The sequence below is a fragment of the Diadema antillarum genome, unplaced genomic scaffold, assembly GCF_040938485.1.
Source record: "Diadema antillarum isolate AM-2024a unplaced genomic scaffold, OU_Dant_1.0 scf00000063, whole genome shotgun sequence".
Taxonomy (NCBI): Eukaryota; Metazoa; Echinodermata; class Echinoidea; order Diadematoida; family Diadematidae; genus Diadema; species Diadema antillarum.
In genome coordinates this window covers 2257396-2282346 of record NW_027270952.1, presented here as the reverse complement: position 1 = coordinate 2282346, position 24951 = coordinate 2257396, and the positions used below count along the sequence as shown (strand labels likewise).

The 24951-nt window shown below is 38.3% G+C and overlaps 1 protein-coding gene across 1 annotated transcript in view; it reads left to right on the top strand.

Moving 5' to 3' along the window:
• LOC139716258 (solute carrier family 4 member 11-like) overlaps positions 1-24951 on the top strand; it is a 58948-nt gene that overhangs the window by 10569 nt on the left and 23428 nt on the right. Inside the window, exons 3-6 of the mRNA XM_071627826.1 lie at positions 4554-4771; positions 6364-6485; positions 14747-14945; positions 19252-19365. Of these exons, the coding sequence (XP_071483927.1) occupies positions 4554-4771; positions 6364-6485; positions 14747-14945; positions 19252-19365 (653 nt within the window). The remainder of the gene's footprint in view (positions 1-4553; positions 4772-6363; positions 6486-14746; positions 14946-19251; positions 19366-24951) is intronic.

The following is a 24951-nucleotide window of genomic DNA, read 5'->3' as shown; positions in this document are numbered from 1 at the left end:
AGTCGAAATTAAAGTTCTTAAATCCCCAAATACATGCTCTCCTATTCATCCAATTAAACATAGGTCAAGGAAGGTGAACATTCAATACATTTGTGACAAACATGTCATTTTAATATTTTGCCAATTTTGTGAAAATGTAATCACACATTGTCCACATGTACTATAGACCTATTAGGAGAATCATGCATTATGGCGGAGGCATACCAGTCGCCATAGCGACATTTCTAGTTTTTACTTGTTTTCATTGTAAGCCACAATGTGCTCATTGCCATTACCCTATGCAGAGTGCCACTTTGCACACTTGGCTGGAACCAGCAAACAGTATTGAGGAAAACCATTGAATACAAGTAGCTGGAGCTTGCTGTGATGTTGTAGTCATTGTTGTTAAGGAGCTGTGTAGTGGTTTCTTCTTTGTGTGTGTGTGTGTGTGTGTGACTGTGGGTCACATGATCGTAACAAGGTGAATCACCCCAGGAGGTGTGAGTGACAGTTTGCAGCGCTGCCCCCTCCTGGTATAGAGATGTTTTATCACCTCTGTCTTTTATAAACCTCACAGCGTGTGATGGGCTCCTGTCCATATTTTTCGGGACGTTGACCCCTTGGATGTGTTGGAAAACTTTCACTCCTTTTCCTCTCCGCATCCTTGTTGCGAATGCATCTGGCACCTCCCAGGTAATGTGGCAGGGATAAGCCGGCCAGTATGTGCGTTCACTTTTAAGTGGTCAATTCCCGTCGAGTGGGCCATTTCGTCAATCTGCCGCTCTCTGACGTGATATTACCTCCCGGCAACTTGATGGATGTCCTTCCCTCGGAGATCACGCCTCCGTTGGGGAATTTCATTTACCCGCCCGGCACGGTTACCCTGATAAAGACTGATGAACATGTAGACAGACATAGGGCTCCGGCACAATTAGCTCCGATGTGATACTTTTCTGCAGTGTTTCTTCTCCTTTTTTTTTCTTTAAAATGAACAGTTTGTTTGCGTATGACTGCTAAAGGAACCTGTCCGGAGAAAAAACAACAACAACAACAAAGTCAGGAGTTTAATGCGTGAATAACCAATTGGTTGAATGAAGTAGTGGAGTCTATTTACAGGTGTATTGACCTAATAGAAATCATAGGAGAGTGACTGACTGTCATGGTAAAGTGTCAACTTCATCACACAAGTTTACCTGTGACATGTCAAAATGAGAATGTCAGTATCATGCTGATTGAATTTCAAAGGTCACGGGAATCTAAAATCTATTTTCAATACATCAGATGATGAATATGTCTTGAGAAATTTCATCTGTTCTGTGTTAGCATTCATGAAATAGCATTACATAAGGTGTCCAGTGCTTATCTTATCTGATCATGTGTAGAATAGTGAGCAATATTGCATCATTTACATGATTGCTAAATTTTTCAGCTGAATAGTTTGTGTATATAGGGTTGGCAATGATTATCTACCTAAAATGAAAAGAAAGTTCTCAATATGCCTGCAGAACTGCTTCATTTTTGCTCCCAAATATACACATATGCATAAGAAAAGGGTGAAATAATGTTGAAATAGCACGATTTCAGTTGCATAATGACGTAAATGCAAAATATTAGCCAAATAGGTATGCCGCAAGTGTTGCAATCTCAGAGATTACTGTAAAACAACGAATGTGAGCCAAGATTTGCGAAATTAAAATACATGCAAAAAGTTTTTGTTTACACTACATGCATTGAATGTTAGAGGCAACTCATGAAAATTTCATGCCGCGAAAAAGGCCGTTGGCCCCAATTCGCGAAAATTTCATGCCGCGAAAATGTCGTGTTTTACAGTACCCGATCTTGGGTGCTATATAAGTTTTTATTATGGATAATCGACAAATTGGGCCACAGCAGTATCCACCAATCTTTCACTCTGTAGTTAATTACATGTAACATGTTGAAAAATATAATTACTGGGACATGATCGATCATCACATAGCGTTCGACCTAAGTACAACTGTATGTGGAGGGCGCTTCAGAAATAAAAGTCATATGCACATGATCAGAATTATTCAATACCTTTGATCTCAAAGTACTCCAAAACAACTGCGTCAGCCAAACAAGTTTCTTGGTAGACCCTTTTGATGTAGTGCAAGTATATTCCAAATGGTGGAAGATGAATTTTGAGCCCTTCCGAGACCTGTGCTTGGTCTTTAAGTTTTGTTTTTTGTTTTCAATAAACTCCATGTTTAAATCATGTCATTTTATTGCCAATTAGCTTTGCCCCACATATCTGCAAGAAGTAAAGGTTATGCCCAGATGAAATATTTAATACATGCATCTCCTTTTACCTTGAACCAAATGAGGCTGGTTCATTTCTGTGAAGTAAACATGAATTTTTAATGCTCACACCAAAGTGTATTGCCTTTGTGAATTTGGGACCAGTGATATCATACATTGCTGTTGGGGTGACAGAACCTCGTATCTCAAATGTTCAGGAGAGCTAAAAAACAAACAAAAAAAGAATGGCAGCCAAAGCGTTATGATAAATGAAATCGCCTTTCCATTGACATGTCCCTAATAGTGGCTTCACTTTCGGGGTAATACAGCTAGGATATTGGCAAGACATGACCTAATCAGTTATCTGACAATCAATCAAAAATATGTGATTTTTGCCAATATTTGAGATACAAGGTCTCGTCATCCCAGCCACAGTATGTAGGTGCTCTTTACAAGTTCAGGAATGTTGATGAAGGTCAATAAAGAAGCTAGAGACAAGATGGTTGGAGAGGGGGGGGGGGGTGGGGGTAAGAGGAAAGGAGCTTAAGATGTAATTACCACCCAATAACACATGACAGGTATCAGGTGTATGAACACTTTTGGAATGTGTTACAGAGTTAATTACGGGGTAGCCCTGTGCCTGAGAAAATGATTATGAAAAAAAAAAATCCGCAGACAAAGGCATTAATGTGTATGTGCCTGGAACATGTGGGAATATCTAGTTTATTCTATTTGGAGGTACACACATGGCTGAATTTGTGTCTACTGCTGTTCTGCATTATTGAGAGCAGGTAGCAGCAAGCACCGGCACCCCAAGGTCCTTTAGCTTACAGTGAGTTAACCCTTTTTGTGTCTTGTTACATGGCTGGAACTTGCCATGCTTTCTCATCAGCATTCAGTTTATAAAAATAAGCCAAACTTAAAGTTGGAAACTAGCCAGCCCTATTATAGCTCTCAGGCAGTAGCAATGTGCCTTAGTCCAACAGGAAGGCCATGGGAATTAAAGGGGCTTCTGTAATCTCCATTTATTGGCGGTTAGTTTTCTGACATCTGTAACAATCGATTAAAGCTAAGCGCTCCAGTGGATGTGCCGATCGGTGTGTAAAGCACGGGAAGGGTTAAGGTGGTTGTAACGGTGCCATGGTGGTATGCCCAACGGCATAACCTGTCAGGGAGATGAGCCACCGCATGGCTGCCGCGGAATCATTTTCCCCGTAGGTCGTTTTCGGGCAAGGTGGAAAAAAAGAAGAAGAAGAGGGAGACAGAAAGACTGAAAACGTGTCAGTGACACAGTACACTTAATTTAGTTCTGTCAAATGTACACCATTGTGTCGCTGACTTTGGGGACTTTTGGGCCTTGGCGAGAAAAGAGGCATGCATCGCGTTTGTGGCTCTGGGATGGATGTCAGTGCATAATGTCAGAGCTAGAAAGGCACACACTCAGATTACATATACCTGGTTTAACAGAGAGATCCATGCCTCCTCTACTCTCCTCAGCGCAGACTGTAGCCACAAATATTCATGATAAACAAGGGGGCAATTTGTTTCAATGATGGATGCATTGAGCATACAACATGTGTGTAGCAGATTTTAATGAGACCAGTATGATGTCTCCAGATGATATCTCAAGGGGAGTAAGATGGTTTCACGTACACACCGTAAAACAAAACAAAACAAAACAAAGCACACTTTTCTTAAACGTTAGCTTTACATAAAAATACACACTTATATACAATTGTATGCCTTTGGAAGCATGTTTTACAGTGTCCAGATTCAGAAAAGGAGAGCTTTCTTTCCATCTATGCTTGTTTTAGTAATCTTCCAATGACTTGATAGATTCATTGGTTGAGGGCAAAAAGTTAGGAAATCATTCTCAGTGAGGGAATGTCATGTAAAACATTTAATATGGCTGGATCTTATGAATATGAATTGCTATTTGGCATCTCTAATGATAGTGTATACTTCAATCATATAAGTTTCATCTACATTAGAAGTTTGTGCACAAATGATTGGTACTCAATTAATTTTGTGGTGACTCATTTATATGGTACCGGGATACATTGCTCTCCATTCCATATTGCATTGAGTGATACTTGAACCAATAATCTGATACAATGCTCTCTCCTCTATATCTCTCCCTCCCTCCCTTCTTCTCTCTTTCACTCTTCTTTGTCAGTCTATCAATCTGCATTTCTCTTTGATTATCCGTTCTCTACTGTAGTATCATGATTCTGTGTATGGCATTGTATCTAGGTAAATGATACGAAATAGTAACTCTCTTTCTCTACTTCGCTTTTTTTTTTTTTTGCTTCCAGATGCTCATTACCGTCCCTCCAGAGGCGCAAGGTGGCCATCGCCCGCCTCAAGCACCCCGCCAACTTGGGGCGGACCAGCCAGGAGATCCGCTTCTTCATCCTGGTCCTGGCCCCGATGCGGGAGAAGGGGACCAAGAATGCCCTGGAGACGGCCCGTACCTTCGCCACCCTGCTGGCCGACATCGAGTGCAGGCAGATTCTCCTGGAGGTCAAGACAGGTAAACATGAACAGTCCTTTTCAGGGAATTGTGCCTGAGATCTGTCTTACACACATTACTTGTATATTATTATTTGTAGGTATACAGATAGAGTGATACAATATAGATACATGTGTACATACAAATATGGTATGTAGAAACATATACAAACATATACATATAAACAGAAACATATGTACATATGTATCAGCATACATACATATATGTACCTTGAGAGAAAGAAGGAGAGAGAGAGAAATATTGTCAATTATCATTATCATTATTACAATGATAATATATTCTTTTTGGTAGGGCTACAAAAGGACCCAGATAAGTATTATATATGGCTGCACTTTATATCATAAAACTACAAAAGCATTGTAAAAAAAAAATGCTGTGCTATCTTAATTAGATATGAAATATTTCATGGATGGCTGTCTGAGGTTACCATCCTGAGGATCATAATGATAACAGAATATCAATCATGATATCAAACTTATGGGAAATATTAATTAAAGCAAGGGTTGAGGTATAGTAGGAAATCATGGAACTGTTAAGTAATCATACCATGATCATGTTATAATGATCTACTGATGCCAATAATGGATTAATATCATCACTGCCTTTGAAAGTTGCCATAATTGCAATTCTTGTTGTTATTGTAAAATAATGATAATAGTGATGATGATGATAGTGATGATGATGGCGACAACAACAACAACAACAACAACAGCAGCAACAATAATAATAAACTTGATGATACTATTGGTAATGATGATAATGATTATCACTACTTTCATTATTATTATTGTTATTATTATCATATAATATTATATTAATATTATTACTATTATCATCATCATCATCATCATCATCGTTTCTGTTATTCTCATGCTTGTTAATGCAGGAAAAGAGAGTTAGCAAAGAATGTCAAATTATGCTTAAAGGACAAGTTCACCTTCATAGACATGCGGGTTGAGTGAATGCAGCAATATTAGTAGAACACATCAGTGAGAGTTTGAGCAAAATCTGACAATCCTTTAAAAAGCTATGAATTTTTGAAGTTTCTGATCAGTCACGGCGGGAAGAAAAGACTACTTTAGCTTGTGATGTCACATGAGTACAACGATATAAAGAAAGAATAAAGAAAATTCAACATATTTCCATTTTTCTCCCATAGCAAAAGAACACTGGACTTCTCTCTTTCAGAAGGCAGGGGGAATAATATTACCCTTAACATACGTCAGTAGCAAGTCGAAGAACTGTGCACTTTATTCAAAAAGTAAAGTTTTGTGAAATTCTCTTTTTATTTTCCTTATATAGTTGTACGCATGTGTCATCATACACTGTAGTAGTCTTCTCTTCCAGCAGTGACTGTGCAGATACTTCAAATATACGTAACTTCTGAACGGATTGTCCAATTTTCCTCAAACTTTCACTGATGTGTTTTACTAATATTGCTGCATTCTCTCAATCCTTATGTATATGAAGATGGACTTGTCCTTTAATGTAATAATACCAATCATTATACCAGCAATGTAGGGGTGATCCAAATAAAGCAATGTTAGTGGAAAGATGCCATCATGATGATTGTTGTATTATTGTCACCACAGAGGAAGAGTTCAAACAGATGCTGACCCAGCACGCCAAGGACCTGGCAATCCAACAAAGCTATCCGCCCAGACACACACGCACCTCCAGACCCAGCGTGGGACCGTTTGACAACTTCAACGAGGTAAGATGCCGTCCGTTGCTCTCTGCAGACAAACCAATCATCAACAGTCCAAGTGGGCAAGATGAGGCTATTTGTGAGCTGTGACCAATTTATCTCTTTACGTCAGTCAATCTTTGCTGGTGAAATGTGACTCAAAAGTGCCATGTGCGTTGTCTTAACCCCTTCCATGTCAGAGGCTCAAACCCCCATAGGCTTTGTACAAGAACCTAGTAGGTTTCTGGAGGCAGTGAGTTAATCATTGTTCTAGTAGCTCCTTGTGTGCTCTTGTCTATTTCCTCTCCATTCATTTTGTTAGACAGTGTGCTATTTAAGACTAGCACCAGAGTCTCAAGAGCATGAGGATGTGTAGAGTGGCTGATAGCCAACAGTAGAGGGCAGTGAGTCATACGTGGACTGCACCAGGACAGTCCTTTACCATAGGAGCTTACAGTGCACTGTATGAATAAGATAACCACATCACATGGCAAATTTCACGAGCATGTTTCAATTTTTCTGCATCAGTGCAAGATGGTTCCGTGACATTTGCGTCTGTGACAGTTGCTCCCATGAAATATCTGTACGCTAAGCCAAACATAAATTATACCCACAAACATAACCCTAACCCTAATCTTCACATCAAACTAAATCTAAAACCCTATTACAACCCTACCCCTAAGTCCTTGGAGAAAATATGACCGGAGCATTTGTCACAGGAGCAAATTTTGTGTCACCGTGAGAGATATCCTCTGACTGGTATGGCTCATTAGGAATTTATGTGCCTGGCATGCGAGATTCAAGAAATTAAAAAAAAAAAAATAGATTCATCACAAGTTTAAAATTCATAATGTTTGTGGTACTGATTGTTTACCACCTAGTTAGTAAACTGCAGATGAGGTTTTTAAAACCCTGCAAGATTACCTTCTGAATTGTAACTCATAAGAAAGGAATGATGCATTCCTCTGATATTTAATTCTTTGTCAATTTGTGTGCAACTTATAATATTTGTTGATTCTAGTTACGTTCTTGGCCAGTGCCTCACTGATATGCATGAGACCTAAGTAATTTCAACCACTTTGCCATCACTCTACACCTCGCATGGTACCCTACTTTCATTTAATATCACTTTTTCCCTCAAAGCTTCATTCAGCCTCTCTCATTTTAAAGTTATCACACCCACACATTTTTTTTTTCAAAAACACACCCTTTTTTAACACACACACACACTTATATCTCCACAATCAACTTGCCTGTTTACTGTAAAAGTAGATATTTTTGTGCAACTAATTTTTTACGCTCAGCCGGGAAAAAAGAGCTTCGCATGTTTTTAATTCCGCGGAATCAAGACATCAAACACAGGAACGTATGGCAAGTAAAAATATTTGTGTGCTTCTATTTTCGTGCTAGTTTCTGGTTGTGCGAAATGCATGAAAATTTCAGCAAAAAATGTCCACCTTGACAGTAATCCAGAATCAGTAGATTGCAGTCCAAGCTGTGTGATTTTATGGGAAATTAAACTTTATGTACGATCAGACAACTTTACAGCGGACTGTGTGGATATAGCAGAGTTTGTAGGTCTGTCAGAAGTAGAATGACCTTGAGGGAAGCCTTTTTCCAAACTCAATCCCAAATTCTGTCATCATGGATTAATCCATGCATTGTAACAATAACCTCCATCCTCCCCCCATCCAGCCGTACTACCACCACCACCCCCTCCACCCCACCCCCCCCCACCCCCAAAAGAGAAAAGGAAAGACTGTCAAAGATTGAATGCAGCAGAAATCAGGCATTGCATGTAGACAGTTTGCCATGCTGATTGAAGGCGTCCATTCCATGAATGGTTGAATGGGAGAAGTGTCAAAGACTATTACCAGGCTGGAAGGAATTTCAGTAGATCTCTCCTTCCCCTCCCCCCTCGGGATTGAACAGAAAGGGGGAAAAAAAGAAAGGCAGAGAAAGGCGTAGGCAGAAGGGAAGGTGCTAGAAGCAAGGTAGAAGGAGAATGGAGCTGCAGAAATCGAGAACAAATTTGCCAGTGCAGTTTTGCTTGGTTGGGACTGAAATGGGGAAAAATCCAAAATGGAGGGAACTTTTTTTTTTCTTATGTTTAACACAGTTCACATCCAGTTAATAGGTATCCATTGCTAGGAATGAGTTCAAGTTCTTCAAAGAGGTCATTATTGAATAGCATTTCACACTTTCTTTCTTATTTTTTTTTGTCAGAAAAAGACAAAGTCCAGTCTATCAGCCTCTATCTACTCTTTTCTTTCAAACTTGACAAATGAAAGGATTACAAATATGAGAACACACCATATGTTTGTTTACTCTCTCTCTCTCTCTCTCTCTTTCTTTCTGTGTTGTTTGTGTTCACACAAGAAGAAATTTTGAAACGGTTAAGGCACCCAACAGTGCAAGGCACAGTGGTGATTTAATGGAGTCCCGCTGAAGGTCTTTTAAAAATCGAATTGCGTGCCCCATGGTTTGTAACTGTAATTGTCCCCTGTAGGCATGGATGGGAGATTGATTACACGCCGTCTCATCCCAAATGACCAATGTAGTAGTATTTACTTTAATAAGAAGCAGTGCTTCGACCACAAGTGAGCAAAAATCTCACCTCATGTTCAGCCTCACTTGGGATGGGCAAAGAAGATAAACGACTTTCATTTATTTCACGGTCATAAAAGCAGAGCTTGTATTTGTGCCGATATTGTTTGTTAAGGAAACAACAACAGCAAAGGACATTTAGATGGTAGGATATTGTCTCTAGGGAAACAAGAAAAAAAATCAATCATAACCATCACTTGTGTATTTGTGTCTCACTGTCCCAACAAACCTCCAAAACCATCTTTCTGTACTTTGGTGATGTATTTTGTCTTATAACTTTTATTATTCATTGTTGTTTGTTTCATATAGGAAAATGTACAAAGAAAATAAATACCCTTTGCTTCGGCCATTGGTGTTTGTATCTGTTTGTTGCACTTCGTCGGGTGCCCGTGCATTGGCCGTTAACGCAATACAAATTGTATTGCATTAACGGCCAATGCACGGGCACCCGACGACTTGTTGTATTTCGAAAGGCTCTTAATCTATAAATGATTCTTTGAATTGACAAAATTTTAGTCGAGTAAGGTTCATTTTTCTCTGACAAACCAGCAGTTATTTGTACATTTCTTTCTGACTTTGTGCAGATGTAGTGACTTTATCTACTTCTATTTAATCTTTCTGAGGTATTTGATGTATAGTAAAATGAAATTGTTACACTTAGATGAGGATGAGATTATTTCTGCAGGAGAATTTTGCCTCGACTTGAGGGGTTGAACAGCAAAATAAATACCTGACACAAGCAATAATCCTTTACAATTCTTTAAATGCCCAGGCATCACTGAGCTATAGCCTGCCACAGTTTTGAATTCACAATTGGTGAACTCCCTATCCCATGATCCTATAGTTAGATAGACAGCCCATTTCAGTATAGCAATGCCTCATTCAAACAGGAAGACTACTGTAAAAGTGGAAATTTTTGCGGTGTTGAAATTTTCGTGCATTTCGCGCAACCCGAAACTAGCGCGAAAATAAAAGCACACACATATTTTAGCTTGCTGTATGTTCCAGTAGTTGATGTCTTGATTCCGCGGAATCAAGAACACACGAAACTCTTCTTACCCCGCCGAGGGCGAAAATATCCACTTTTACAGTAATGGTTTCTAAGGCAGCTGTGCCAATCAGATTCCAACTAATATACAACTAGAGAATGAATCAGAGTTTTTGAAAAGTTAGAAAAACATTCCACTCAGAATGACATCGTCAAGATTCTTATACAAACCAAAAATGAAATTTAATGGTCTTCATTCATTTCTAGAACGGCAATTTTTTTTTTTTTTTTTTTTTTTTTTTTTGGGGGGGGGGAATGACTGATGGTGTTGCCGCTATGTTTTTTTGTTTTTGTTTCATTCTGTGTTTGCATTGGAATGCATCCTTGTCCCTAATGATTCAGCTCGTATTATGTGACAGTTTCATGAGTCACTCACTCAGTGTGCTATTTCATAATCGACAGCATTTAGGTTGTGATGCAATATAACATTTTCTGTTTGTTTCTTGAAAAGCGCAAACATGCGTGACTCAGCTGAAAAACAAAAGAAACAAAGCGATGCAAAACATTACAAAACAAAATAAACAAACAGTTAGTTATAAATCTATAAACATAGACATTTATATATCAATATAGCTTTGGTCCATGGCCTAAAAAAGATACAGCAGTGTATTTGTGTTTGTGTAAGGTGTGTATGTATGCAAATGTATATTATAATACTGAAACATGAAATATAATTATTCCAGTTATCTTCAAAAGTATTATTCTCTTATGTTGCACAGTAATACCAAAGTGAATTGATATATTTTGTACTATTTGATTAGAAGTGAATAGATATTTTAAAAAAATGTATATATTTACATATACATTGAATGAATTGACATACATGGTATTCATATGTATGTACAATGTATATCTGTATAAACGTGGTGTATACATACGACATACATCGTGGCAATCAAGATCCTGTGCTTCACTTACGGGACGAGGAGCCTCTTGCATTGATTAACTTTGAACAGTGGACCCTCCTCTGATCGGCACCTTCTGCATGACTTATTCATGCCAGACGCCGGTCACTGTGCAGACCACTCTTCTCCCAGTGGAGGGAGCCTATCGCTTACCAGATAATTGATGGAAAACAATTCGGAAGCTCTCGGCATGAAATAATACCATCAAGTCGTGCCCAGTCTCTCTCTCTTTCTCTCTCTACCTCTCTCTGTTTATCTATATCTCTCCTGTTACCTCTATCTTTATCTCTCTTTATATATAACCTTGGCCATCTTTTTTTTTTTTGTGGGGGGGGGGATGGAGGGGGAGGGGGAGATGAGAGATCTAGGGTTGGGTCAAGTGCTTTGAAATGATAGGTAAGTCCAATACTGTTATTGTTTTACATCGTTGTGTATTTGTTTTATGTATAGATAGGGAGAGAATGAATGGGATGGATGGCAGGGTAAGGCAAGGGGAATAAAGGAGTGATGGTCATTTCAGTTCATCATGCTGCTTATATTCAAAATGAAAGGTATTTGCTTATTTGTTTGGGTATTTTTGTTTTTCATGCTAGCCCCAAATCTTCAAAATACTTAATGAGGCATGTGCTGGCAGAATGGCACTTAGCTAAAAAGATCATCTTAACTTCTTTCTGGTGAGCCCACATATTCCTAGTACCTAATCTATTGTGTACATGACATGTAGTATCTTTGGTCTATAGCACAATATCTACATCTGAAACTGAAACAAAATATGCCTGAGTGCCATACCTAGGATGCCACATTTTATCAAACAGTCCATCATAATATGGCAGTCTTCTATGCTAGCATTCTGCTTTTTGTACTATTTATACATCTATTTTAATGACACATGCATTGTGTCTCAAAAAAACACAGTTTTGACCATTCTTTTTTTTCACATGGTATAAAAAACAGTGTATTACATACTTGCTCCACTGATAAGATTTGTGGCGAAACGAAGGAGGAAAGATATATGCCAGGTTCGTAAGTCTTTGTCAAATTTTTAAATCTCCCGCTCTCCCCAGTAGCTTCGAGGATGATCCCATGAAAAACTGATAATGATATAGTGGTGTAAGGGTCTAGGGCAACTGACTGGTGGGATTTTTGACACTACAGAGGGAACGGTGAGGACGATGTATGAAAGGACAAATAGATAGAAGGAATGGGGAGTGTCATGGAGTCAGGAGTATGTTTGTGAAGGCTTATTAATAGTCCACATTATGCATCATGTTCTGGTTGTCCTCTCGCCCGTATTTGCAGTGAGAGACTCTCGCAGCTCTCGACTCTCTGGTCGCATAGACTTTGTGCGGAGAGCGCGGGGTGTGCAAAAATTAAAAAGTTATTTGATGCTCCGCCAATGAATTGGATTCGGCACCCCAAGAGTTTCGCTGGATAAATAAGCCCCCACCTTCTGCCGCGAATGCTGTAAATTGGCACCACGAGGGAAGCCGCAGATCTTACACCTCCCTCCAAATGGGGCCCCCCGTTTCGCACCTCTCGGCTCTGATCACTCCTGAAATGTTGGCCACGGAGGGCATTCGTCTAACAAGATGTTCATTTGTGGCATTCCGAGTCATTGAGCAAGCTTACATTGAATGCTAATGTATACACTGTGTGCATTGCTAGTGCATTTCTACACACAGCCTTCATTACCAAACCAGTAAAAAAATTCTACCAAATACTCACATACATTTGTAATTCATCGTACTCCAAAAATAAATGCCAGACTGATTTTGAAAGTAATCCTGCAAATTCCAGTACGGCATTGAAATCAGTACTGGGACCTGAAAAAAAAAAAAGTGGAAATGTAGTAATTTCTGAAGGTATCAGTGGTCTCAATATAACAATAGTTCATCTCCAAATGCAAAACTCTGAAGTAGCTACATGTTGTGCCTGTTGCATTGGAGCACTGTGGATGAACATATACATGTAATGGCATATCTAGTGGTTAAGTCCTCATACTAGGTAAAATATTTTAAGATGGGGAAAAAGCATGTGTTAAGAATATGACAGGAACAAGAATGACATCAACTTCTAGTTACAGATAAATAAGGCAATCACTGTTCTTGTTTTCAGCAATAGATATACACGTAATATGTAATGCCACTCTCCACAATAGTGCCATTCCAACAGAATCAACGATAAATGTCTTATTCAAAATTGTTTGCGTGCTGTGCTAAATAGATAAAGTTAATGAAGTGCGTCATTTATGTCTTCATGTTCCTGCCATCAATATCTTGTTTGTTTGCTTATATATACATACATTTATTACTTTCTTTTTCTCCTTTGTCCCTGGGGTAATTGTTATCATTATTCTATATTTGGTCAAACAATGAGGTTATGACGTTTATAGCAGACATGCCTTGAAAAAAAAATGAGAAAAACTTGATTTTCAAGATTGACTTATTTGCATGCAGGTACGTAGGCTCTTCTTCTTGGGGCAGTGTTGTAATTGTATTTGCAATTTGTTTATTTGGAATGACATACATTTGGGGGATGGTTTTGTAGCACATCAAATGATATCTTGTACGCAGAAAGTAAAGGGGAAAAAATGAGAGTATGTGAACAAAGAAAATGTAATCAGTGCAATTTAATCAAGTGAAGTTTGAATTTTTGCAGGCCCTAAGCGTGAATAGCACTTCCCTTGCAATGAGAGTGATGACGTCCAATCGATTGTCGGGATCTGTAATTGATTCATTTCCGCTAGGGCTGCTCAATTGTGTCTCGATAATGTAAGACAAGCCTCGGAAGAAGTGGTGTGACGTGAATAACGCCGAGATAACAGGAGAGTGTTTGTTTCCCAAACAGAGTCGAACTGCTCTGAACCTGATCGCTGGGTCAGTGTGACCAGGAGCAGACAAATGAAAGAAAGAAAAGAAAGAAATCTTTCCTTTTCTTTTTTGTCAGCATTGAGCCTCATGCACACTACTCTGGTTTATAGATGTATAGGAAATGAGAACTATATCAACCATTCCATCTCAAGATTTAGATTATATACATACTTCAGGATAGGAAAGGTGATAACTGTTTATTGTTACTTCAAGTGCCGAAAAACAAACAAACATTCATTTCATGAGAAAAGCACTTGTCTTTTGTGTGGGACAGTCAGTAGATTTCATATCACGTTTTGAGTCTTAAAACATGTTCATGTATGATGTACACTAATCAGTTTGATTTTTTTTTGGGGGGGGGGCAGATGAGGAGGGAGCAATTTAGTGTAACAGTCAATTTTAGGTGCATATTTTTCATACAGGTTGAATGTAATTGTTGTATTGTGTGACATTGGCAGTTGCAAATTTTAGATACACTTGCAAAATAGTTGACAAGGGACAGAATTGGAATGCACCCCCTCTCCATGTGAAATGCAAAGCCTAATATGCACCTTCTTCCTACATTCTTTCCCATTAGTAAATGAAATCAAGTCAGTGATTTCGCTCTAGCATTTATAACTTATAAGTCCCCATTTTCACATTGTCAATGCGTGAGACAATGAAAATATCAAAACTTTTTAAAGTGTTTCAATTTATCATCATGAATATGTATGAGGCATTTGATTAGTGTGGTTCATTTTCAAAGTTTGAAGATGCTTTCATGGCATTTGCATGCCTGCTACCTCTTTTCTTTCAATATTTGATCCAATCTCCATTATTATTATTATTTTTTTTTTTGCCATACAGAGCAGCAGTCAGGGATGCTGTATAGGACGTGGTCTCCGTGACGACCTGAGGAGGAGGCTGCCCCACTACTGGAGCGACTTCCGGGACGGGGTCGTGGGCCACAAGACCCTCCAGAAACTCATCTCCACCACATTCTTCTTGTACTTTGCCTGCATTCTTCCATCCATCGCCTTTGGCGTACTAAACGACAAGAATACAGCCGGCAAGATAGGTCAGTGGGAAACCTTTTTTTTTTTCTATTTATATGTTTTATTAAATCAAATCAAAATCACATTATTTATACACAATTGGCAACAATTTGAAAAAAAGACAACAGAAACATTTGAGATAATCATACACATAACAACTCTTAACCTATGGAGAGACCAGGGTAACTACCTTCCATGGTGACTAAATATGACACATAATTATTATTCAAACTCATATGATTTATGAACATGACATACACTGCATATAATACATTTTGAGTGCACTGATAGAGAGGTAGTACATGTATTGAGGTACTGTCACAAGCAGCATGAATCTTGATAAGTACACTGACCACCAATGGAGTTTATCTTCATGTATCAAAAATCAAACCTCCATTTTTTTTTATGAATGGGGAGCTTATTCCTTTCTTAGCCAAATGGTATTATTTCTTTCTGCTTTTAAATAAATGATTTAAATGCACTTATATTTGGAATGTTGTTTTTTGATTTACAAATGGTCAGTGGGAAACTCTTTGCTTTCACTCTCTTCCCACCAGACAGCAACCGAAAATAAACAACTTCTCTGTGAAGTTCTAAATTTCCTGTAGACTCTGTACAGAACCAACCAGGTTCCGATAGGCATTGGCTTTAAAAGGATGGTATAGCTTTGGTTGCGATGGGGCTTCGGGTTTCCAACCGTTTTTTTTTGTGAGATAATGACAAACCTTGCGTGAAATATGAATTTGAAAGAGCATATAATTCTAAGAGGAGTTCAAAGTTTATTTGAAAAAAAAAATGGTTTTGAAATCACTGAGATATTAAAAAAAAAAACAACAAAAAACAAAAACAAAAACACAATGAGGTCCCAATAAAAGGTGGGACCCATCTTTTATAAGGACCACTTTGTTTTACTTTGTTTATGGATACTTGGCCATTTCAAAACTGATTATCATATAAACTTTTCATTCCTCTTTTTAGAATTGTTTGCTCTGTCACATTTCATAGGTGGTTTCTGATTATCTCACAAAAAGTTGAAATCTGAATCCCTCGTCTCAACCAAAACTATACTATCCCTTTAAGAGAGGAAGTAAGAAAGCAACAGGATACTATGAGCAACAATGGCTGGTACATGGAAATAACATGAATGCATGTAATCAATTCAATGATATTTCCATTAAAAAAAAATACATGATACAAAGCTGTACATGTGTCAATTTGACTTCATCCAGCTGGAAAGGAAAGATCATTGAATACAATATAAAGTATATGCATGAATGGTATTACGTGTATTACCAAAAAAAAAAGGAACAATGCACACTTTGTTATGGTACCAAAAAAAAAAGTAATGATAACGATGAAAAACAGTGTACCACGAAAAAGCCAAGCTTGTAGGACATGGAACGCTGAAGTGAAAACAACAGCAACACCAATATATACCAATGAGATATATATTTTGCCTAGCAGCCTAAATTCATCAATGTACCATTTAGCAATTGATATATATGATGCTGATGATACAAGCAAAGCAACAATCTGTAGCAGCACTACATTAGAGTAGCATGTAAAATGAAAATTTTAAGTGTGCTTCATCAGTTTGGATTCTTTGTGATGATTTGATACTGTCAAGTGACCTCCACAGTACAGTTTGGTGTATTTATGTGTTACATGTTACAAGGATACACCTGGATAGGTGGGATAATGGGAACTAGGTCTATTCATTGGCTGGAGGCTGATGTAACACAGTAACACTCTCACGCTGTGTGGTTGATCAATGACAAGAATTGGCACATCTGGGATGATGGCTACAAGTGTGAAGTTGGTCCATATATTGTTCGGGAGTCAAAATGACACTCTGACACTCAAGGCAGCAATGATGAAACGCATGTCACGAGTGCTCCAACAATTTTTTTATTTTTTAAAAAAGAAATCAGAATCAGGAAAACAGATGAAAAGGCAGACGAATGGGAAATTTATATATTTCCCTTTTTTTGGGGGGGGGGGGGGAGGGGAAGGGGATGGGGTGGAGGTGGGGGTTGGGGCAATGGCAATTGAAAAGGGCAGCCTAGCACTATAGACACCATTTAATTGATTACTCTCTTAAAAAAATCGAGTGAAAATATTCACTCTTGAAGGAGTGAATAAAAAAAGAGTGAATTTAGAGTGAAATTGGAGTGAAATTGGAGTGAAAATGTTCATTTTCACTCGCTTTAGAGTGACCTGAGGGATCACTCCAAAATCTTCAAGTGATCCCTGAGGTCACTCCAACTATCAGTGGAAATGAACATTTTCACGTTCATTTTCACTCAAAATTCATTCTAAATTCACTCTTTTTTGTATTCACGCCTTCAAGAGTGAATATTTTCACTCGATTTTTTTTTTAGAGAGTAAGTGGTGCTGTAAAACACAATATTTTCGCGGCGTGAACATTCCTTGTTTTACAGTAAATAATTGTGGTGACTCTATTTGTTGTTTCTGTCGCCTTGCTCTTCTGATCCCTGACTGAGGGTTACATGTTACTATTCTTGTAGTCTTTTTCATGTCACGTACATGTGTATTTAGAGACTTAAATCTGCAGTCACGTCCATGCCGCTGGTTGGAACCCACATAATGAGAGACTTGCAATTAACTATAGCAACGAATACCAAACCTGATGCAGCATTGCAATTATTGTTTGATTGTTTATTGTTCAATTGTTTGTATCCAAGCTGATGTTAAAGGGATAGTACAGTATTGGTGGAGATGAGAATTGGGCTTTAAAATTTTTGCTAGATACCAAGAAAACACTTATGATATAGCACAAAGCATACCATTTTAAGAGGAATTCAAAGTTTATTTGATGAAAATCGGGTTTGGAATGACTGAAACATCCAAAAACAAAGTAAAACAAAGTGATCGTTACAAAGTGTGGGTCCCACACTTTATTAGAATCGCTCTTTTGTGGATATCTCAGCCATTTCAAAACCAATTTTCATCAAATAAATGTTGAATTCCTCATAGAATTACATGCTCTTTCATATTTCATAAGAGATTTCTCATTATCTCACCTAAAAATGTTAGAAACCTGAAATTAGGTCTCAACCAGAACTGTACGGTCCCTTTAAGAAGGAGTAGTAATTGTGAATAACTTTAATTATCTATCACAGTCTGACCTCAGTTGTATGGCCATTTCTTATCATCCAGACTTTTGTATCATCTGGATGTGTTCACACAGTGAAGATGAAAAAAAAAATAAGAAGGAATTTTAAACTCAACTAAAACTCCCATGAAATTCATACATTGTATGATTTACCTTTATTATTCGTAATGGAAACATGTAATGAATTTTACATCAAAAAGTTGCAATTTAAAAAAAAGAAAAGAAAAAAAGATTATGATCGTAATAGGCTAGCAAAGATAATACCACTAGTGCAGTGCATGCTACCTCCCTTGCTACAATGGGTTCGGCAGCTACTCGTACACACATATACCACATAAACATTGTTTCTCTCATATCTGGCCAAATCACACATCGAACCAAATAGCTCATCCAGATGGGCGCCGGTCCAGACATGGCCGGATAACAGAGGTTGGACTATGTTATCATCAGTTTTCTTCTTTTTTTTTCTTAAAGAAATATTTCCATCTAAATAGAGCATTAGAGCATTAGTACAATATTGCTTGTGATGTGTTGTTTTCATTCCAGTGTTATTCATCATGATAATTCAAAACAAATGTTACAATCCAATTAATCACCATGTGCACGCGTTATGTCATGAAGTGAAATTTCACTGCAATGTCATTTCAGTTTACCTCTCTTTTCAGACAGACTCTTTTTTGAGTAATCTTTATTGGAAATCAGTCAGTACTTTCTTATTGCATAGATCCAAGACATTTGCTTGAATGTATATAAAACAGGCAAATGAAAACACACGTTAGTCATTTGAAAGCACATTTGCACACCCCAGATACAAAGCTCATTCCCCATCAAAAAATTGAAATTTGTAATCAGACACACAGTCACAGCGCTTCCATACTGGTGGCAATACATCCATGCATTTTATATACTTGTATGTTTGCTCATTATTAAAGGGGAGACACAGATATGATGGCTGGGCTTGACTCTTCCATCCACCTCCTTGAATAGCCGTGTCGAGCTTCACTCTCAACTGCTCAAGTTGCATCGAGAATGAGTCGTGCAGTCACACACCAATAAATTGCACGCAACATTAATTTGATCATCAAGAATGCTGACATCGCAACCAATGTCTTCTCTTTGTATGTCTGGTAGACATTTTCTTTATTTTGTTTGCTTGTTCCTCTTTTTTTTTTCTTCCTTTCGTCTGTACGTAGATGTGAAGAAAGTGATCATTTCCCAGACGATGTGCGGGATCTTCTTCTCCCTCTTCGGAGGCCAGCCTCTTATAGTGATGCTGACTACGGCTCCTCTGGCGCTTTACATCAAGAGTAAGTTGATGACGTTCAGTGAGGATTTTGGGTCCTACCCGCACTCTCTTTTTTTTTCTGCCGCACTGTCACGGAACATCTCTCTCTATTTTTATATCTGTGTCTGTCTCCATCTATTTGTCTGCCTGTCTGCAACCTTTCCCTCTCTCTCTCATCCCTCTATCCATCCATACCCTATCCATCTATCCATCTATTTATATTTATATTCATCTGTCTATCTCTATATTCCTCGCTCTATCATATATTCATCTATCTATCTATCGTTTTATCTATCTATCTACCTGTCTACCTGTCTACCTATCTATTTATCTATCTTTCTACCTACCTATCTATCTATCTATCTATCTATCTACCTATCTATCTATCTACCTATCTACCTGTCTACCTATCTATCTATCTTTCTATCTACCTACCTATCTATCTATCTATCTATCTATCTATCTATCTATCTACCTATCTATCTATCTATCTATCTACCTATCTATCTATCTGTCTATCTGCCATTCTCTCAATCTTCCTCACCCTCTCCCCGTCTTTCTTTTGCAGCTACTGTCTCTGCACCCAGTGCACGCTATATTTTTCTTTTCATTCCATGCAAACTGTCATCAGGATGAATGAGATTGTCATTGCTGCGATGCTTCGGCTGCTGTTGTTTTTTAGAGGCTATGACATGGCAAGGTACTTTTGAGATACTGTAAAGTTCACAATGAACAGTCTGAAGAAACCTTGTGAAATGTGTGTTCCCAAGAGTTGGCAAAGATTAATGGGATGACCTGATAAAAGAAACGGTTTTCTGGTGATTAGAGCTAAGAGCTTATATCATTATACACTCTCTTTGATGGGTATTGCTTTACCTTATATTCAAAACACTTCTGCAGTATCTTCTACTATTCCTCACCAGATATTTCCCCATTAGGATAAAAGCAAGTGCTCCATATCACTATCCAAGTGTTTTCAATTTGCTAGTTGCTATTTGATAGGGTAGTTGTTACATTAGGGTTATTAGATAATGTTTTCCTCAATCTTTCACAGAACTTGTTAATACATTATAGTGCAGCAATAATATTGTTTTCACTGAGTCATGTGTTACATTTATCTCTTCTATTTTGTATTCATTTATGTATCATGTACCTGTTGAATTATTTATTTATCTATCTATTTATGATTGATTTATATATGTATGCATTCATTCCTCCATGTGTTTGTCTGTTTACTTATTGACTGATTTGTGTGATCGTTTGTGCATTCATTCATTCATTCATTCATTCATTCATTCATTCATTCATTCATGGTGGAGTGGGCTTTCAATAACAGTGATTCATGGGAGAACAAAATTTGACCTTTTGAAATCTTATTATGTTCAAAACAAGATGCCTCCCTCGTAAGATGTTCCCATAGTGTATGCAAGTCTGCCACCATTTCACTATCAACCTCTTCACATAGACCTGTTTTACGCTGTTGAAGACTGTAGAACCAGTACAGCAATGCCATATTTTGGGGACTCTAAAGTTTGTGGCCAGAAAAGATAAAAGATTATCTTGAATGACGTGTGGGAAACAGCTTTGTCATTTCCCTTGGAAACTAATTGTTTGACTATAAAAACTTGCTTGCTTGATATTTTAAAAAATATTAATCGACAGTTTCTCCTTCAACCATGAAATGCCCAAATATGTTTTAATGAAAAGTTATCAACTTATTATTTTTTTTGTTACTCATAGCTATTAACCCGTTGAGAACGAGTCCCGAGTATACTCGGGCAAGTGTCTGCAGGGAAATGTGTGTTGGAGCAGAATCAGCCCATTCTCGATGGGTTAAGTGTTGCAAAAAGTTGTCTTGCTAGAGGAACAACACATCTGGCTTGTTTGTAGTAGATATCTGTCCCTCAATACACTACTTCATTCAAGATAGTAAATGGAAAGGCCTTTTGTTGTGTGCCATAATGCAATATTTTGAGACTAGATGGGAAGATGAGCTGAGTCTTTGTCACCTGTTGCCAAGGAGATCATTACATCATCACTGTCTGGGCGTGTCTCAGAGTGCGGCAGGCTCTGGCATGATGCAGGCCAGGAGAGGAATAGATGGGAACGTTTGTTGAGAGTTTTCATCAGCATTAGTCAGGCACAAGACTTCCTGCTGCTTTGCGCGCTCCGCTCACAGTGAAACAAGACTACCATTTTTTTATGTCGGGGGAGGGGGCTAGACCGGCTGATGGGTTGATTGCGAGTTTTGACAGTGTTCATGTTTGCTGTCATCGCCATTCTCATCACTCCTATCTGCGTTCCCGTCACTGCTATTTCGGTTCCATCGGAGTCGTTGTGGTTGGCTGTCGTGTATCGTTGCTGTCAGGGGGCGAGTTCCAAGCGTGAGCTGACGCCCAGTATTGACGGGCTTGCTTCGCCGACCATCACCGCGCGGCACTTGTCACCACCATCTTGGCTCAATCGAGGTCTGGTAGGCCGGGAATGTGTGCTATGAAGGGTCGTCATAGCGATGTCAACCGTGGGATGCGAAATGACAAGCAGTGAAACCACAAGCAGCGAAACATCAGTGGCCCAGTTTAAGTGATGTTTGTATTATATGTACTGTAAAAGTGGAAATTTTCACAGTGTTAAAATTTTTGCGCATTTCACGTAACCAGAAACTAGCGCAAAAATAAAAGCAAGCGAATATTTTTGCTTGCCATATGTTCCAGTAGTTGAGGTCTTGATTCCGCGGAATTAAAAACACACAAGACTCTTCTTACCCGGCTGAGCACGTAAAATTAGTCGCGTGAAAACTATCCACTTTTACAGTAATGCGGCATAGTATACCTGGTGTACAACATGCTTCTGTACTTTGTACTAACAAAATCAAAAGTTTTATGTTTGTAGCCTTTGTTTAAGTGTTTGTTTAATTTGTTTGTTGATATATTACCCATTGTGGCATACTTTCTGAAAACATTCTGGCTATGCAGTGCACATCAGTTAATCTTGTGTGCATGAATTCATCTGCTCTGCTGCTCCTTACATTACTTGTCTGTGAAGTAATCAATGTGAGATGGACACAAATATGGCAGCTTTACTGTTAGAGACACCTTCGAAATGTTACATGGCTGCTCATTTGGCAACCATGTGCCTTTGCTTTTGGCTTGGAGGGAGCTAAATGCAACAACCTGTAAAGTTTTAATCTCGGTTCAAATACCTTGGTGGACACGGCCACTTGTATGTGTGTGTGTGAATAGGAAGATTCCCCGCATCTCACAGAAGTCACTAGGATCCACCTTCCTGGAGACAAGATTACAGGTTGGGATAAATTTTGGCCTCGCGATTGAGTTTTCTCAGTGAAATTGACACTTGATGGACACTGGCTGGTAGATTACGTGTTCCCATGAGCCTCTGCTCAGTTATATGTCTCTGTCTGTGACGCCCTTGCCAGTATTGGAGCATTAAAGGGACTAGATATTGAAAGAGAATCTGAGATTCTTTATCTCTCTCTCTCCCTCCACCCTCCCTTTTCCCCTCCCTATTTATCGTCTGGGAACAAAAAAAACTATTTTGGAGCACTAATGCTGGGTTTTAGTGTCATCTGCAAATGGAGAATTATGCCTTTAAACTTTTGAGGTAGATCATCCAGACACTGACAACCCGACGATTTTTCGTTCTGCTGTGAAATATCCAGGACGAGATCCAAACATGTTGTCCAAAGTTAAAGACATATTTGCCACTTATAACTATTAGTATAGTAAAAAGTTACTGTCACTCTGAATAGTAGCAGAATAAAACATCTTGCTTGTTTTCAGTAGATATCTGTCCCTTTAAATTACCACATTTGTGACTGTGCTTGAAAACTTCTCTGTGTGTGTTTGATGATGCGATGTCTTAAGACTGGATCAGTACAATCACAATGAATATGTAAATGCACACATACTATATAAAGATAAAAGATATACCCATTGTACATAATAGGGCTTTGATACTAGCAGTGTTATCATCTTTGATAGAAGGCAAGCTTTATACTTTAAAGGGATCGTATAGTTTTGGTTGAGACCTAATTTCAGGTTTCTAACATTTTTTTGGTGAGATAATGAGAAACCTCTTATGAAATATGAAAGAGCATGTAATTATATGAGGAATTCAACGTTTATTTCATGAAAATTGGTTTTGAAATGGCTGAGATATCCAAAAAAGAGCGATTCTAATAAAGTGTGGGACCCACACTTTATTACGAACGCTTTGTTTTACCTTGTTTTTTGGATGTTTCAGTCATTCAAAACCCGATTTTCCTCAAATAAACTTTGAATTCCTCTTAAAAGGATATGCTCTGCACTATATCGTAAGTGTTTTCTTGGTATATCGCAAAAAGTTAAAAGCCCAATTCTCATCTCCACCAATACTGTACCATCCCTTTAAGGTACGTGTATGGCAGGTGTAAAACTTTCTTTTTGATATGGAGACATTTCGTATACAAATGTGCAAGTTGACATATGGCAGTGTTTGGACAGACAGCACACTGATGGCAGTGTATATCCAATTCAAAGTATTTCAACACTGAGAGAAAGGATGACTTTATATTGTTGAATCTCCTCCTCCCCCAACCCTAATCCCTGCATAAGGTCAGATATGACTGCTAGCCAATTTCATTTGATCAAATAATGTTCATATATAGTTCCAGGCATAAGGTCACTGCTTTTCTCTTTTTCTTTCTCTGCGGATGGAAATATACTCTTTCTTTAGGAAATAAAGAAGGAAATACTGAACAGAATCAAACATTGTTGGATTGGAATTGCAATTCATGTTCATCGTTATACCTAGTATTAAAGTGAACCAACTTTCAGTGAGGCAAACCAAACAGATTTTAATCATGAAATATAGAATGGAAAAGAAAAAACAACAACAAAAATCAAAACAAAACAAAGAGAACCAAATGCAGAACATACCCAGTGTATCATTATTGAAGACATTAGCCACCAAGTCTTCAAGGATAAAGCCATCTCCAAATAATGAGTCTAGATTCAAAAAGATACATAGAACTTGCCACACTCTGTTCCAAAATTCACTAGTCACGTACTTAGGTGCGGTAATGATGTAACTGCTCGGTAAATAAGATCGTGAAAAGTGTAGCCTTCGCCAGCTGTCGCGGTGGGCAACCGTTCTTGATCCGTGATGTGGGCCAATTAAGCACAGTTTGTTATTTCCATGAGCACAAATTTCCTTCATTTTCTTGAGTCCTTATACGGAGTCTGATTACGATGTGACAGTGCAGATACCTTTGACCTTTCACTTCATTCTTGCTGATGTTGCTGTGTGTGTCATCCAATTTCTACTTGCGTGAGGAGTTATCTCACTTTTATCAGCCACAGCCAGAGTTACTCAAGGATCTAGAAGAAGAAGAAAAAAACAAACAAACAAAAATGTCATGCAAGTCAAATTCCGCCCCTTTCTTGTAAACAGATATTAGCAGAAAAGTTAATTTTTGGTGTGATTATTCACATAAATGATGATTTAGTTAGACCTATGTGTTGATTGCTATTGAGAAAGCAGTTCAGTGTATCCCCCCCCCAAAAAAAAAAAAGAGAAAAAGAAAACACCATCGACTACATTAATGTCA